This window comes from Gallus gallus, chromosome 4, assembly GCF_016699485.2.
Source record: "Gallus gallus isolate bGalGal1 chromosome 4, bGalGal1.mat.broiler.GRCg7b, whole genome shotgun sequence".
Classification (NCBI taxonomy): domain Eukaryota; kingdom Metazoa; phylum Chordata; class Aves; order Galliformes; family Phasianidae; genus Gallus; species Gallus gallus.
Window position 1 is genome coordinate 25,113,240 of NC_052535.1, and position 15,989 is coordinate 25,129,228.

At 37.2% G+C, this 15,989-nt stretch overlaps 1 protein-coding gene across 2 annotated transcripts in view; it reads left to right on the forward strand.

Annotated features, from left to right (window-relative positions):
* The window catches only part of SH3RF1 (SH3 domain containing ring finger 1), a 74,781-nt gene extending 60,217 nt beyond the window's left edge, over positions 1 to 14,564 (forward strand). For both annotated transcript variants that reach the window (XM_015285373.4, XM_015285372.4), the window contains exons 8-12: positions 1,184 to 1,354; positions 1,504 to 1,763; positions 5,378 to 5,736; positions 7,846 to 8,180; positions 11,868 to 14,564. In XM_015285373.4, coding sequence (XP_015140859.1) covers positions 1,184 to 1,354; positions 1,504 to 1,763; positions 5,378 to 5,736; positions 7,846 to 8,180; positions 11,868 to 12,036 — 1,294 coding nt within the window. In that variant the 3' untranslated portion in view covers positions 12,037 to 14,564. The remainder of the gene's footprint in view (positions 1 to 1,183; positions 1,355 to 1,503; positions 1,764 to 5,377; positions 5,737 to 7,845; positions 8,181 to 11,867) is intronic.
* The last annotated feature ends 1,425 nt before the right edge of the window (positions 14,565 to 15,989 follow it).

Below are 15,989 nucleotides of genomic sequence, written 5' to 3' on the forward strand. Positions count from 1 at the left end.
TCATTGTCAGTCTGCTTGTGTAAGTTGCAGTTGAAATTTGATAGAGGATTCTACGGTTCAGCTAATTACTAGGTGTCAGTTTGAAATGAAGGCAGAAAGCTGCTAGTTAGTGTTATGTTTTCACGCTCACACAAGCAAATATGCATGATCCTTCTGCTTGAAAATATTTTGTTTATTAACATGTACTCGTGACAACATCTTTCTTGGAAACTTCATTGTATGCAGTTTGGAGAATAAGAAAGAGGAAAAAAAAAAAAACCAACCAAAATTAAGAAGTGGTTGAGCCATCTGATAGGACACATATGAATTATGCAAGGACCTCTATTGTCCTGTCCTTGTTTTTATTGTTGCGCCAGGTTTCCTTCCTCTCCAAAAGAGTACCCATCTTGTGTAGCAGGTGCATCTGGATTTGGGCTGTTTCTTTGGTGTCAAGCGTTTTTAACACTGCTTCTTGTGGATCATTATTACTTAGTGCCGTTAATCAAGTTCCATCTCATTTATTCACATCCTCCAACTTCAAAGGATTGCTTTATTTGAGAATACTAATGAAATTTGGAATGATTTAACTAAAAGGGAAGTTAATGAGCACCAATTAAAGCACATCATTTGCTTTCCTGCAGAGGTTCGTTACAGGGCTTGAGACAGTTTTCCACAAATATCTTTCTTAAGGAAGAAAAAGAAGAAAGTAAAACATTTCTAAACTCTTGCCATGATTTAAGTTGTGCTGTATTATGCAGTAATGCTGCTTTGCAAGAAGAAAAAACCAAAACTTTAGAAGGTTAATAACTGCTAGCTAACTTACCTACAAACGTCAAGTTCTTGTAAAACTTGACATGTCATATATTAGAAGCAGGTGTAGTGAGAGAGGTGGGTTTTGGTGGGATCTGCAGCTGATCAACACCTATTCAATTAAGAACACTAAATTAAGAAAGTCATTCTTACTGGAAGTAATGTATGTTACAGTAAAGTGTAATTAGGAGAATGTTCTTTAATGGTCATTGCTTACAGTGATATTGCCAAACTTCTGCTTCAATAGTGCAATAATGTGATAGATCAACTCTCACATAGCCTTTTCTACCACATCTTCTCATTTCTGACTCTGAACTCTCTCTGGTTCAGAAATGCAAGTGATGCTTTTAACTGTTTTAGTTTTAACAACTACATCTACTTTCCCGTCTTTCAGATATATTGCTATATACCCTTATACTCCTCGAAAAGAGGATGAACTGGAACTGCGGAAGGGAGAAATGTTCTTGGTATTTGAACGCTGCCAAGATGGCTGGTTCAAGGGAACTTCCATGCATACGAGCAAGATTGGTGTTTTTCCTGGCAATTATGTGGCTCCAGCTACGAGGTATATTTTTAAATGGGTGTCTAAATATTTTTTCTAGTTTCGGGTCCAAAATGATTGTGTATTTAATCCTAAAGCTAAGTACTGGGAAAGCTGCAGATGAATGTCAGTATGCATTGTGTATTATGTATTTTGTTGTTAAATTTTGACAGGACAGTGACAAGTGCATCTCAAACGAAAGTTCCCATGTCTACTGCTGGTCAAACAGGACGAGTGGTAACTGTGGTCAGCCCTTCCACTGCTAGTGGGACATCTCAGAAGCTCCAGGGGAACGGTGTGGCAGTGAACTCTAGCACCGTACCCACAGCTGTGGTTTCTGCAGCACATATCCAAACTAGCCCGCAAACCAAGGTCCTTATGCACGTGACAGGACAAATGACAGTCAACCAGGCTCGCAACGCAGTTAGAACAGGTAAAAGAAAACAACTGATAAAACACTTCGTATATGCAGTAGTATCTTTGTGGTAGACAAACTGTGCAGGGTCTATCTGAGCAGGTGGCTCGAGTCAGGATATGTATAAATATGTTGGGTTTCTTAAGCATTTTTTAAGTAGTCTTATAGAGCTGAGTATTTTCTAGAATTCCAGTGTAACTCTCTGAATTGTTGAATCTTTTATTATTTTCCTCCAGTCAATTGTATGCACATACATACTCCTCCTGTTGGAAACTTATATATGGGTGCTTTAGTGTTGGAATCACTTTTTTATTCCAACAGAACCTGGAATGGAGGCGTTCTGTGATCTCTCCTGCTCATATGCAGTTCATATGGTAATAAAAGTGGTAGGAAGGAGAGTCACAGCTTATTTTTTCATGTTAACAGCATACAGATAATTGCATAACTTCAGATTAGTGTACATCAGCAGTTACTTTTAAATTGTCTCTGATTATCTTTGAAGATGTCTAGAATTCATTCATTTCTTTTTTTCTCAGGGCTCAGCATTGGTCCTTAGGCTTTCTAGTTTGTTGTCTGCAATTGACCGTAACTTCTTTGACTCTGAATCCATTAAGACTGTACTGGTGTCAAGATGCACACCATCTATGTCATAACATTCAATATTTCTGATAAGTATAACTCTGTCTTTTATGTATAGGGCAGGTCACGTGATAGTGAAACATGCCTTCTTATTATTTCAACCCTGCTCTTAAAAGATTGGTAGTGCTGCTTTCAGGAGTTTTTGTGTTGTTCCACTGTGGACTTGCCAAGCTAGGAAAATAGCATGCAACTGGATCCTCATCTGTTTCAGTTGCTGGATTTTTATTTTTCTTTTCTTTTGAGGAACAAGTCCAAAAACAACAATTAAAAACAAAACAAACAAAACCCCAAAACACAAAATCAGCTTTCACTGAAAATTATCCTGGTGTTCCATCTTTCAGCCTTGCATTTAGGCTCTAAGGTCTCTTGGCTGAAAGAGTCATGAATGGAAAGGTTTTTTTCTTTTATTCACTAGATCCTAATTGGCAGAGCAGAAGAGAAAAGGAATCGCAAATGGTATAATCTGTTATCAGTTTAAGGATGATTGCTCCTTATGCTCTCAGTATCCACAGATTCATGGAGCCCGTTCTTCCTTGAGTCTTTCAACTCCCCGAACGTCTTACAAATGCTTAGATATCAGCACTGGTCTGTTTTTGAAGGCAGGATCCGTGTATATGTCTTTAGATAGTATATTACCTTAATTGGCCCATCTTCTTACAGTCTGATCTTAGGCTGGAACAGATGCAACAATCCTTTGTTACAATTTCATTCTTTACTTTTAGATTAAAAAAAAAAAAAAGAGAGAACAACACCAGGTGCTATTGGCAGGTGGTAAGAGAAACTGAGCAAATCATGTGTACTTTCTTGCCTCTCAGGCACAGGTGGTTCCTACTTTAAATCTTTCTGAGCTGTCTAGAAGCTTGCAAGTGATTGTGCAAAGGAGAAAGCTCCTGTGGGCTCCAGAAGCTTTTCTGTCTCTGCATCTCTATGCTTCCATCAAGATGAATAAGCTCTTACAGTTTATTCAGCTGGAAAACATGACAGCATACTGCCCACCAACTTCTCGGGTCCCACATGGAAAATTCAGAGCAGCAGGACTCTCTTCATTGGGAACTTCACATTGGATTGTGGTGTAAAAGTATACTGTTCAGTCACAACTATAGATCTGTTCCTTGTAAGGGCCTGTTTAACTAGAACTGAAGCAATAATGGCTGCTTTATATTCAAATGTTAGAGAGAACTACATAGCATCTGAAATGTGATCACCTTGAGCTTTTGCTGTCTGAGTATTACTCTCTTGATGAGGCTTCACAGGCTAATGCTGCAATTTGTAGGGCTCTTTTTCAGTTTCTGTTTAATTTAGGACTTTGAAGATTGTTCTTCAAATTATCTTAGTGACAGTGAAGACAAGCAGTGTCTGAGGAGTTTGTCTTCCTTGACTGAAAGGAAATGTATATTATACCTGTTTCATTAAAGGATGAACTGTATGGAAATAGAGGGACTTCAGGTGCCTACCTGCAGTTTCTGTTACAGTTCAGAAAACAAAGCCAGAAAGCAATCCCATACTTGCACTCCATTGATTGCATGCACGCATAGACATAACTTGCAGAAGAGCAGGTACTTGCAAGAAAGCTGCCTTTATCTCACGAACAAGAGGCAGTTAATAATTGCTGGCTTTTTTGTTGTTGTTGTTTTTAATAATCAAAAAGCTTGCTGCTTTTGGTTTTAGGCTAGCCTGCATTCTTGTCATCTTCTTTTTTGAAATGTTCATGATACTTAGATATCTAATAATCTAGATCTGATATGGTGGGAGACATCACATATCAAAAAGTATGTGTAGCATTTAGTGCTGCTTTCTTTTGAAGAAAGAACTTGTGTTTCTTATCTCAGAGACTGTAATTGGATATCATACTTACTGTAGTATTGTTATATCAAACTTATGAACTGTGTCAGTCTTCTCTAATACACTGTTGGTGCAATTTACCAGGGGAATTTGTAGAGTGGAGACTCAAGAGAGGAAAGCACTAGAGGCTTGATTCCAGGATATTACTTCTGTAACAAGCCTGAAACACTAATTTGTATCTGAAAAATCAAAGTGAATCTATATATTTGAGAAGTGCATGCACCATACCAGAGGGTTTACCCCTTCCTAGATACTGAATTTCAGCATATTTGAAGGAAAGACTCTGTGCAACAGTGGAATGCTGCATTTTGCCTTGTATTGTTCAGGTGAGATGTCTGCACTTCATACCACCTGGAGGTACAGAGAGATTTAACCTGTTTAAATGAGCTTAAGCATATATTGTTGACAGTATTACAGTAACAGCAGTGTTGTTTCTTGGAAAGGATAAATTCATGTAGAGGAGTGTGCTTTGCAGCTGGGCTGCAGCCTGGGTTATTATATTCATCCCTATGCTGCTCTCCAACTTCCAGTGTAAATGTTGCTTTTATTTCACCAGGGGTACTAGTAAATCCATTTCTATATTTAAACATCCCAAGAGACAATAGCATATGTTTTCAGAAAAGCCACTCGTAGCAGTAATTGCCACTGTACTTACTGTTTGAAAGACCCACTAAGTCTGTTGTGGATTTTGTTTAGGGAAAACAACCCGATTATATTTTTAGCAGCTTCTGTAAAGGAGTGTTTCTTTCTGCATTGTTTCATGTGCACTGACAACTACACAGCATATAATAAGGAACAAACAAATTCCAGGCAGTATTTATCTAGCTCTTGTGAACTAAAATGACATCTTTGCATCTCTTTTTGCATGTGAAGTATTTTGCTTAGCGGCTTGGGCATCTCCACAATAGCTGCAGTGCTGTTAACCTTCCTGTTGCGTAGTAGTGTGAGGAGATTACTGGGCATATGCTGCTCCGTTATTAGGTTGAGATAAATTTGATGCTGTGTAAGATGTTATTATGGTAATATAAATGGAAATGATACAGTAGGAAGAAAACTTCTTGAAATCAACTAGTTGCAAGACAGTGACAGTGTCTCATTTTTTGCATGCCTTGTGCAAAGTTGAACTCTCTCATATTATCCTTTTGTTCTAGTTGCTGTACACAATCAAGACCGGCCTACAGCAGCAGTCACACCTATACAAGCACAAAGTCAAACATGCCTTATTCCTGCAGCTGTGATCATTCCCCACCATTCTGTTGCCTCCCAGCAGCTCCAGTCCCAGCTTCCAAATACTGCTGCTTATGTCACAGCTGTGAATGTGAACCGTTCAGCCATCCCGCTGGCATGTGCAGCAGCTTCTTTGAGTTCTCCCAGCATTGCTGCTTCATCTTTGGAGGGAGATATAAGTGGGAGAACTGTGAACACTCACCCTGTAGCTCCTGCATCTCCAGAGAGCTCTTTAGCAGCTGGTGGAAGTGCTGCTGTCAGTAAAACAGACAAGGATGTCAAGGTGCGTAGAGAATCAAATCACTCCCTTGAATGCTCCAGTTTTCTTTATGCACACTTCTTAGAGATCTATACTTGTTTCTTACCTATGCTGAGTAGCACTGCTGTAAGGTTAACAAGGCTTAGCCTGAAACTCAGGCAGCCATCTTGTGACTGCAGCTGCGGGCAAGCCCGTTCATGGCCATTCAAGAATAAAGATATATAAAATACAGAGCAGATGTTGGAGAAGGGTTAAAATAGAATAGCTGGTTCATGCTGTTATTTGCATGAAAAATGGTGAGTTGAGAAAGTTCAGAAGAGCCGACTGACTGTTGGGATTTTAAATAATTTGTATTCTGGACCAGAAGCCAGGTTGCTGGATACCTAAGAAAGTTGTGTGGTTAGCAAATGTTACCCATAAGTATCTCTAAACTTACATATTAATGTGGTAATGGAGGAAAAAAAAAAAGAGTAAACAAACAAAAAAAAAGGTGATGAACTTACAGGACCATTCAAAGATCAATCTAATGAAATAAAAATCATATTTAGTGTTAATCAGTATTCCTTTAGTTTGGATAAATGAGTGGAAAAAATAAGGCAGCCTTACAAAATTTGTCTTCCTTGTTAAGCAGACACACAGATTATGTAAAATGTGTTACAAGCAGTGTTTGTTGCACAAAGAAGAAAGAAAGCTGAAAAACCAGACATGTAACTGTCTTTTCAAAATGGCGGTCAGTCGAGCAATTCCATTTTTCTTCCTGCCCATTTGAAGTACTTCACTCCGTGTCCACATTCATTTTTGCTGTCCAGCGGTGTCATCATGTTACGTTGTTGGCAGAAACATTCCAACAAATTTCTCACCATTTTTGTTTTACAGTTTTGGAGTATTTGAAACTTTCTGGTTTTTTTTTTCACAACTTCCTTTAGATCTCAACTGTTTTAGGCATTACCTTGCTACTTTTCACCCACGTACTCTTCTTAATGAACTTTAGGAAGGTTTTAATCATAGGCTGTAACAATAATCTCACCCACTTTTTAATTATTTTTGTTGGTTATTGTTGAATGGAGAACCGTAGAACTTTGTGTTTAAATGATTTTCAGCTGTAACCACTGAAATCAGACCAAGGTGCCTGTAGGAAGGACTTTTAAAGAACAGATTTAGAGTTTAAGGTGAAAGATGCTAATGTGTTTGGACTATGCTAATTCCTTTGAGTTTCTCTTTCTTTCCCGTTTCATAGACAGCAGCTCTTTGCTGAAATAGCTTGAAGTTAATGGAGACTTGGAAAAAAGACAGGATTTTTCATTCACAGTTCACCAATTTCACTGCGTCCTAAGCTGTAATAAAAGCCTTGCATTGCTGAGCTTTTCTCTTTCTGTGGTTAGCTTATAGCTTATTTTTGTCTTTGGGGCTTACAATCTGGCACTTCTCTTAAGCACTGAATTCACTTAGTCAAAGGGTTGGTGAGACGATTTCTGCCACACCCCTTAAAAAAAAAATAAGAAACACAAAAGCAACTTAAATAATTCTCTTCAGGGTGAGTCCTACTCTTCAGGGATTCCTGTCTGGACAAGCAAAAAGAATGTTTACAATTCTCCCTTCTAGCAGAGCAGCAAAACACAATACATTCCCCTTGTGGCAAATTTTTGCTAAATCACGAAGGCCTTCCCTTACTGAAGGAGAGTAAGTAAAATACACTTACGAAAACAGCTGCCTCCAGGGCAGACTTTTCTCCCGTGCTTGGTCTGAGATAACATGGAAGTTTCTAGGAAGGAACAGAGAGTTAACTGTTCTACTTCTTGGATACCCCTTAGTGGGTCTCTAATGAGTCCCTCCTTTTTGTAGGCAATTTTTTGGTCCACTGACATTGGCTTTTAAAGTTAGCCTTACCTTAACTAAGCAAGAGGGCTTAGCTGGTTTACAATCTGAATGAGTTACTGTCTTTCTCTCAGAGTTTTAGTAATTCTGTTTCTCTTTTATAATTTTCGTAATTTTCTCTTGTAATGATTTCTACAATATCAAGGATTTCCTCATTACTAAATCTCCTCTGGCCAAGGTGGCATCTGTAAGAAGGAAGTGTTTAACTCTTTGTAGAATGCCTTTGTTCTGAAACGGGGCACTGCCCTTTGCTTACAGAAAGAAAAAAAGGGTTTGCTGAAACTGCTTTCTGGAGCATCCACTAAACGCAAGCCACGGTTGTCACCTCCATCGTCTCCAACTCTGGAGGTTGAGCAAGCAGCCACAGAGTTAGCCCTTCAAGGTGCAGTTGGGCCAGAGCTTCCATCAGCTGGAGGTCATAGCAGAGCTGGAATCTGTCCCACTGACTGCGAGGTCTCTGGGCCGGCACAGGAGATGTTGCAGCGGAAAACGAGTTCCCTGGATTCTGCTATCCCAATAGCACCACCACCACGGCTGCCTTGCTCGTCCCTGGCTCCAGTCTTGAACGAGTCCAGGCCCCTTGTCTGTGAAAGGTAAGTTATCCTCAGCCACAAAACTTAGGCAAACCAATAAAAAATTGCACTCTGTGATGTTCTCTGTATATTAGAACTGCTAGCAGTTCCTCAAAATGCTGAGATCTTGTAAAAACTAAGTTTGCTCTTCTAACAATCCTTTATATACTTACCAACCAACTCTAATGTTTATGTTCGTTTGTTTTCTGTTACTTTAAAGTTTTGGTGTAAATAGATGGTAAAATACAGTGATCTAACCTTGGAATGAGAACTGAGGTAGAGAGAATGGGTCTCTTTTGCAAAACATTAACATTACAGTTTTGCATATAGGATCATCAGGTTAGGCTTTTAGGATTATTAGCAGTACTTAACTACCAACCCAAATCTATGCTGAACAAGCAATTTATCTCTGTGTCAGATTAATACATGATTTCTTAAACTGTTGCAGAGATGCTCTTCCTACATGAATTCCTTGTTACTATGTACTCCGCATAGGAATTGTTAGGACAGCCTCTGCGTCTTGACAAGTGAGACTAAAAAGTGCACAGTTGTCTGGTCTCTGAAGCAGCCAGGCAGTTACTTTAAAGCTCAATCACTTTCCTTTTGTGTCCACCCAATATTTTCCGATTTCAAGGTCCTTGGTAGGTTGCAGGGACTGAGAAGGAAGAGGCAGTTTTCTAACTACGGTTTCTTTTTATTACCCCTGAAAGCAGACAAGCAGTAGGAAGACTATTGAAGGATTTTTTTTTCATGGTAGCTACATGCAGAAAAAAAACCAGTAGGGTTGCAGTTTAACGGTTCTAAACTGAATCCTGCTGATGTGTAGAGTTTGTTCTAGTGCTATTAACTCATGATACTTGGGCATACCAGTGTACTTCGAGTCTCAATGATCTTAAGCTCCATCCATGTATTAAGTGCCAGACAGTATATACATTTTTACTTTCTTTTATTTGACTTCTGTCGTACCTTTAACATTATTTAAAAGTTTATTACTGTTCCTATGCAGTTTTCTCTGAGGAGATTTCTATTTCGTACTGAATTTCTGAAGTAGATTTACACCTGTAGATGGAAAATAGGAAAAGATTTTTCTTTAAAAAGAATTTATTTTCACCAAATCATGGGTCAGTTTGGTACAGTACTACGTGCTTATGCTTTGAATGCGACAATAATATCAAATTAATTCTGGTATGACAAGTGAATATTTGTATGAAGCTATTTGCATCTTCACAAAAACCAGATTTTTTACTTCCACGATGGAGACGTGTTTCTTGGAACTGCTTGTTGAGAATGATGCTGTATACTTCTATTAATCTAATAATAACATATATGAAAAAAATCCTTTTAATATAACTGTATTCTTAATTTTTAGGGAAGTGATAATCACTACCAGAGAAGCGCTACCACAAATTCATTCTCTCTGCTATTTGTGCAGTTACTATATTTTATGTCAGTGTCTTTAAACAGAATTTCATATGGATTCTCTTTATGCCTTTCAGGGCAGGTTTAATACTTTTCTTGCTGATGTGCTTTTGTCACTTTTTCTGTTTATTTAGGCCAGATTACCTGTGTTGCTTAATACGACTATGTACTTATGGCTTACCCTCTACTCTGTCTTCAGAGTAACTTGCGGAGTAACTTTTGAACATGAATCAGTGTTATTAGTTCTAGGGAGGGATGTGTAGAGAACGCACTGTGTCTTCTGTTAAAATCTTGGGAAAGGGGTGGAAAATATTAATGAAAGAAACCTCAAGAAGAGCTAAAGAACAGAGAAATCCCCTGCTAAGATTGTTCTGCTCTTACATATCACAATTCCAATCACAAGCTACAGTCTGTCTGGAAAAAAAACGCAACAGTACTCTATTCTGACTTTGGAGAATAATTATTAGTGTTCACATTCTGTTTTCAAAGTTGACTAGAGGATTTAGGAGTTACGTTCTGCATGAATAAGAAGCAAAAGTGCCTGAATCAACTCTGAAAAGCACTTGAAAACATTCATTTGATACTGAGTTTTCCCCAGAGTCTTGCCTTCGTTTAAGACATGGGAACACATTCTTCATTGTAATCCCACTGTTTTTCCATTCAGTAGAATTGCCAAGTTCTCTTACAGTATATTTAATGTGTGTTCTGTAGAAAATTGAAGTAAAACTGAAACCATTAAAGAGCTTGTTTCCATTCATACAGAATAAATGGATTAACAGATTTGAGAATATGCAGGCTCTTTGTGGCATGGATTTGCAGATAAATACTTCAATACCTGTAGCCATTTCTCCAAAGGAAGGGAAGATGGTGGCATTCCCTTCCATCTTACTATTGCAGGTCTTCTTTGCAGCAAACTAGCAGTTTGTTTCCCATTACTATACTTACTCTTCTTCCGTGAGCTAAATTGACTGCCTGTTGGCATCCACTCTCCTTCATATCTTCATTGAGTCCTCATTAGAGAACTGATTATGTCCCACTAAGATTTGCTATACTTAGATCTCCCAAGAGACTTTAACTGTTTACACAGTGCTGCTGCCCTTTTCTGAACACTTCTAAAGATACGGACAGACTTCATTTTTGTTATGATATGTTCTTAAGAAGAATGCAGTACTTGAATCTTTCAGTGTTTCAGTATTATAGAGTTAACTGGTGTTATTAGGGGTGTATTGAGCTATAGTCAGTATTTTGTCTTCAACAGATTGTAAATTCATTGTTTTTCTCTTAAAAAAACAACAACAAAAACCTTAACAAGTGCAGTGTTCTGATTTTAACCAGAAACTAGATTTGTCCAACACATCTAGTAGCACTTCACTGAAGGCTCTTTAACCTTGGAAGCTTTTGAATTCTGCTGTTACACATTGATTGTATTCAGTTTCCAAGATGCAGACATTGCTGATTGTGTAGCTAGAAACTCAATTATGATAATTATCAGAAAACTTTCAAGAAGTTGACAAAATTGTCTATAGGGCTATAACATGTAAATTTCAGGGTTATGTGAACTCAAGCCATCATAGAAGAGAATAAATATAGAAGAGTACTAGAAACCTGTACTAAATGCATAATGTACGTCGTATTTGAAAAGTGATTTTACTGTGAAAAACTGGAAAAATACATTTTTATGAGCTGAATGCTAAAGGAAATTGTTGGGCTGAACATTGCTAGAAGTGTTTATTTTTAATGAGGTAGTACACAAATTGTGCAGCTGTTTAATGAAGATGACACACGTTCTTTTCCTGAAAAGCTCTAAGATAAACAAAAATAATTAAAACCAAAAGCAAATTAATAGATTTTATTTGTTGTTTATTTTTGTTCTATGCACGCTTCTTTAAGAGCATTCCCTGGGATAATGTCATATTAAACATATAGTTATAAAATTATGCTCAAATTCTGTTCTGAATGCTTTGATTATAGTTGAATTGTTCTAGCTGGAAGAGGCTCAAACTTATCTTCAGAAATGTGCTTACAGTCTTCTCCTGTTACTTGCCTTTTTTGTTTATTTTTACAGGAGTCGTAGTTAAAAAAAATCATGATAGGAGATGCATGCTTTTTAACTTAAATTCATTACATTATTATTATTATTTTCTGTTCAAGATATACTTAAGAGTTCTAGACAGTTTCTTGTTCAGTTTGAACATGGATGGGGATGTTTAAAAAGCATAGGTTTTTAAAAACAGCACCTAAGTTTTTTTTTTTACTGTTGTTCTTGGATTTTTTTCCCCTATCAAACAGGTACAGAGTTGTGGTATCCTATCCTCCTCAGAGTGAAGCAGAACTTGAACTTAAAGAAGGTGACATTGTATTTGTACATAAAAAACGTGAGGATGGCTGGTTCAAAGGCACTCTGCAACGAAATGGAAAAACTGGCCTTTTCCCTGGCAGCTTTGTAGAGAACGTCTGAGAGGACCGATTCCAAGAGCTTCAGATACCGTACTGTAAAGTAGCACAAGTATCTTACAGAAAAAGCACAGTCATGAAATGTGTTCAAATGACTGTAGTGTAAACAAAAATATACATATTTTTACAGTGTCTATAGCACAATTACACCAGCAAACAAAGAAGATGAAGGCATCTGCTGGTTTTATCACTTTTGATTCTTGAGTGTGATGTGTGCCTTGTACTGTCTGATTTATTATATAGAAGAACTTTTTTCCCCACATATGTTACATAAATGAACAATTGTTTACAAGGCTGTAACTAATTTATTGGTTTTTTTTTTTTAAACTTGAATTTTGTGTAATAGTTAAAAAATCTTGTGACTATGATTTTAACAAAATATTAATTTATGAAAGAATAGCTAAGGGGAAGCTGGATTCTCTCCTTATGAGCAAGCAATTATATCTGATAAAGAGCCTCCCATTTATCCTCTGGACATTTTTCCCCTGTGGTGTTTAACAGTGGAGTAAGTCTCTTGTTCTATGAGTTAATATTGAATGGTGGTGATGTGGCGTCAAATAGAATTTGCCAAGTGGGGGAAAAATGTGTTTTGTTCTTCAGATGGAGGAAAAAAGAAAGTCAGTGGTGTTCTTGAGTCTAGTTCTCCTCTTTCATAAATCACACAAGTGGAGTAATGTTTCCACGAGGCAAAGATGTATGTGGACAAATGATTGAAATTCAACCATCCCAAGGTTAGAGTCGTCTCAAGGTTAGGAAGGAAGAAATTCAAGAGTGTTGATGACAATTTCCCTATACTTTCTGATTTTGTAGTAACTGGGCTGTTGGAACAAAGCTTAGCTTTGTATATTTGGCCTTTTTTTTTTTTTTTTTTGGCATTTTGTGCTCAAGATCCAACAAAATTGGAGGGAATGTTAAAGCCCAGTACTTAGAAGAATAATGTCTTGAAAACACCTGTTTCATAAGACTGAATATGAAAATAAAATTATAAGTTGTACTTACTGTCTAAAACCGCCTAAGAAGTGTAATTTGCTGTTTTCTTCTCAAACTGATCTGCATGGCCAAGAGGTGTTTTACAATGTCTGAGCAATAGTGGTGGTAAGTGATACGCTCGTGTTAAAGTAAAGGCTGTATGAAACACTGTGAAAATTTTACTAACGTCTTAACCATTTCTACTTTGGTATGTTCTGACCTTTTCTTTGTCTTGCATGTGTTACTCAATTCCTGCAGTAAAATAGCTGTGCATGATTCGCATTTTCCTTTTCAATTACCTGTTACTGGGTTATTTTGCTCTGAAAGTTTCCCAAAAGCCACTTGACCAAAACTAGTGATCAGCTCACTTTCAACCAGAGAGGTGTCCAGTGTTTGAATCATTAATAAAACATTTTTATTTCCTTGCAGCTGATGGATATAAAGAACGCAGCCTGCAAGGAAAATGTTAGTCTTTCAGGGTTCTGTTAGAGATCTGACACTTTTATTTTTTGACTGTTGAAGTTCCGTTGTGACATCTTGCAAGACGCTGAGCACCATCATCTCCAGTTAAATTTGATGTAATTTGGCTGTTACTCGGCACTTTACAAAGGGAAGCCAGTAGTGTGATTCAGTATCACGCAGTATATAGAAAGCGATGAACAAATACACAGCAATGTGTTAAATCCTTATTTTATTTTTTTGAAGTTATACATTGAGAAATATCAAATGTTAATGACAAGGATTCTTTGCCATTGTCATGTAGTATTGTGATGGTCTTAAGAATAAGAAAAAATATATATCTATAAATATATGTAGTTGAACACGACAGCATTCCCAAATTAACTGTCTCTCTGAAACACTGTATAATTCAGTTTTTGTGCTTTTTAATATTTTTAAATAGTTTACTTGAATATTCATGTAATATATAAAGGTTTTGTGAAACAAATTTTTAGTTAGAAAGGAGCTGATATCAGCTTTTGTCAGCATAAATTGGCACTAGTGTGTCATAATATTCTTATTTTGAAAAACGTAGTGCATTTTATATTAAAGACTACTAAAGGTTAATTTTTTCTATTTCTGCTCTCCATATTTTAAACTAAGTGACTAAGTTACCTCTGTTAATAGATTTTCATGGTGTAAAGTCAGTAAGAAATCAGCTGTTAATCCAATAGTTCTGTTAGATGGAATACGGTTTTAATTTTTTTAACAATAAATGTTTGTAGAAAGGGCTTATTACATAGCAGTGCAATGACAAAATGCAGTTATCCTGCCTTTTTTGTGATCTTTTAGGAGGTATTTTTTTGGTATTGGCTTGGGATTAATTCAGTGTCGAAACAGACAAACCCTGTGCATTTGCTTTGTGTAATTCCATACAAAAAAAATTTTGTAAGGTATTTTATATCTATGTTTGAAGTTCAGTGAATGTTAAGTGTTTGATTTACTATGTTAAACTTCCAATCGTAATAAATATTTTCTTAGCAAACGGCTAAATCAAAATGTGTATGCAAACATTGAACATCAGTTTCTTGTACAGAATTTGACAATAAAATTACCAGAACTTAATTTTAGAATTTATAGGAGGATATTTCTGCTCGTAGAGGAAGTCTTCAGATTCCATAATGTTGGAAGTTTGGAAAGATGAATATTACGCAAAAATTCTAGAGAGAACTGATGGCTGATCTTTTCCACTTCCTTATTTCTGCAGGCAACTTCAGAACATGTAGGTAACTTCCATCTCAATCTGATCATGACTGACTCATTTGCTCTAGGACTTGTTATATCAGGCGCAGAGGAGTTAAGAAGTGCTTTCCCTAGAGGATGAAGTGTCTACTGTAGTGTGTGTATTGACGAGATCCCCGGCTTTAAGGTTAAAGCAGCTAGAGTAACTTTCTCTGAGGGCAGAAGTGTTGGGTGGTAAGAGGCTCCTTTCCCCTGAAGATGTTTGCAGTCAAACGGTAAAGCCTAACTAGACCTTCTTGATTCAGATGAGTTCACCTGTCTACATGTAGCTGATGGGGGAAAGAACATAGGGGGTTTGGGAGTGGAGCCAAGAGGAGACAGCATTGCTAGAAATGGAAAATAGAGATTATCGAATAACAGCTTATTTTTTTCCACATGCACAGAATCACGGTAAGAAGTAAAATGAAACGATTCTTTGGATTTGAGGGACTTTAATGTTGTTTTGTTTTTGTGTTATTAATTATTGAGTAATTCTAACGTGTTCAACATTTGGATTGCCAGAGGTGCCTGAAATCCTATTCACCCTCACTTCATTATCTCTGCCTTAAAATAGTGATGCCAATAGCTTTGCATAGGCTCAAGAATGCGGCTTCTGAGCATCCTAGCTTTTTTGATAGAGTTGGCAAAACGTTTTAACTGGATAGCTCTGTCCAGTGGCTTTAAGCAAGAGTGTTCAAAGGTGCACATTGACTTTAACTACACAGAAGAATCCATTTGTCTATTTAAAGATGTTTATTTTTTAAAAACTGTGTCTCTCATATGTATTTGTACAATAAATAGCGATATTTTTATAGGACATGCCAATGCAGCCATCCTTTGGGGATTCTTACCATGGTTCTCAAATACGTGTACGTCTCAAACCGCTGTAAAGTTCTTTCTTCCTGTGTTGTGGTAGACAGTTAATGGTAAATCTTAAACTGTCTGAAGCTTGGCTTGAGCAAAACCAGTGTTGTCTTTCTTTTGAATGATTTAATCATTTATCAGCTGGTATACTCAAAATACAGTTACATAGAAGAATAAGAGCTGAGAGTGGTGATGGTGGAAGACGAGGACCCGGACATTAAGTGTGAGGAGGGAGTTAGAAGACCTGTATATGGCACCTGCATCTTTACCTGATTTCTTTGTGGTATTACTTCTGCTATCAGAATCCAGCTCTGTGAAAGGAACTAAGAGGCACTTGAAAGCTTAAGACTGAAAATGCATCCCTTGACCTTCACATAGTCTCTTAAGCTTGTGTTTGTTTGCCTG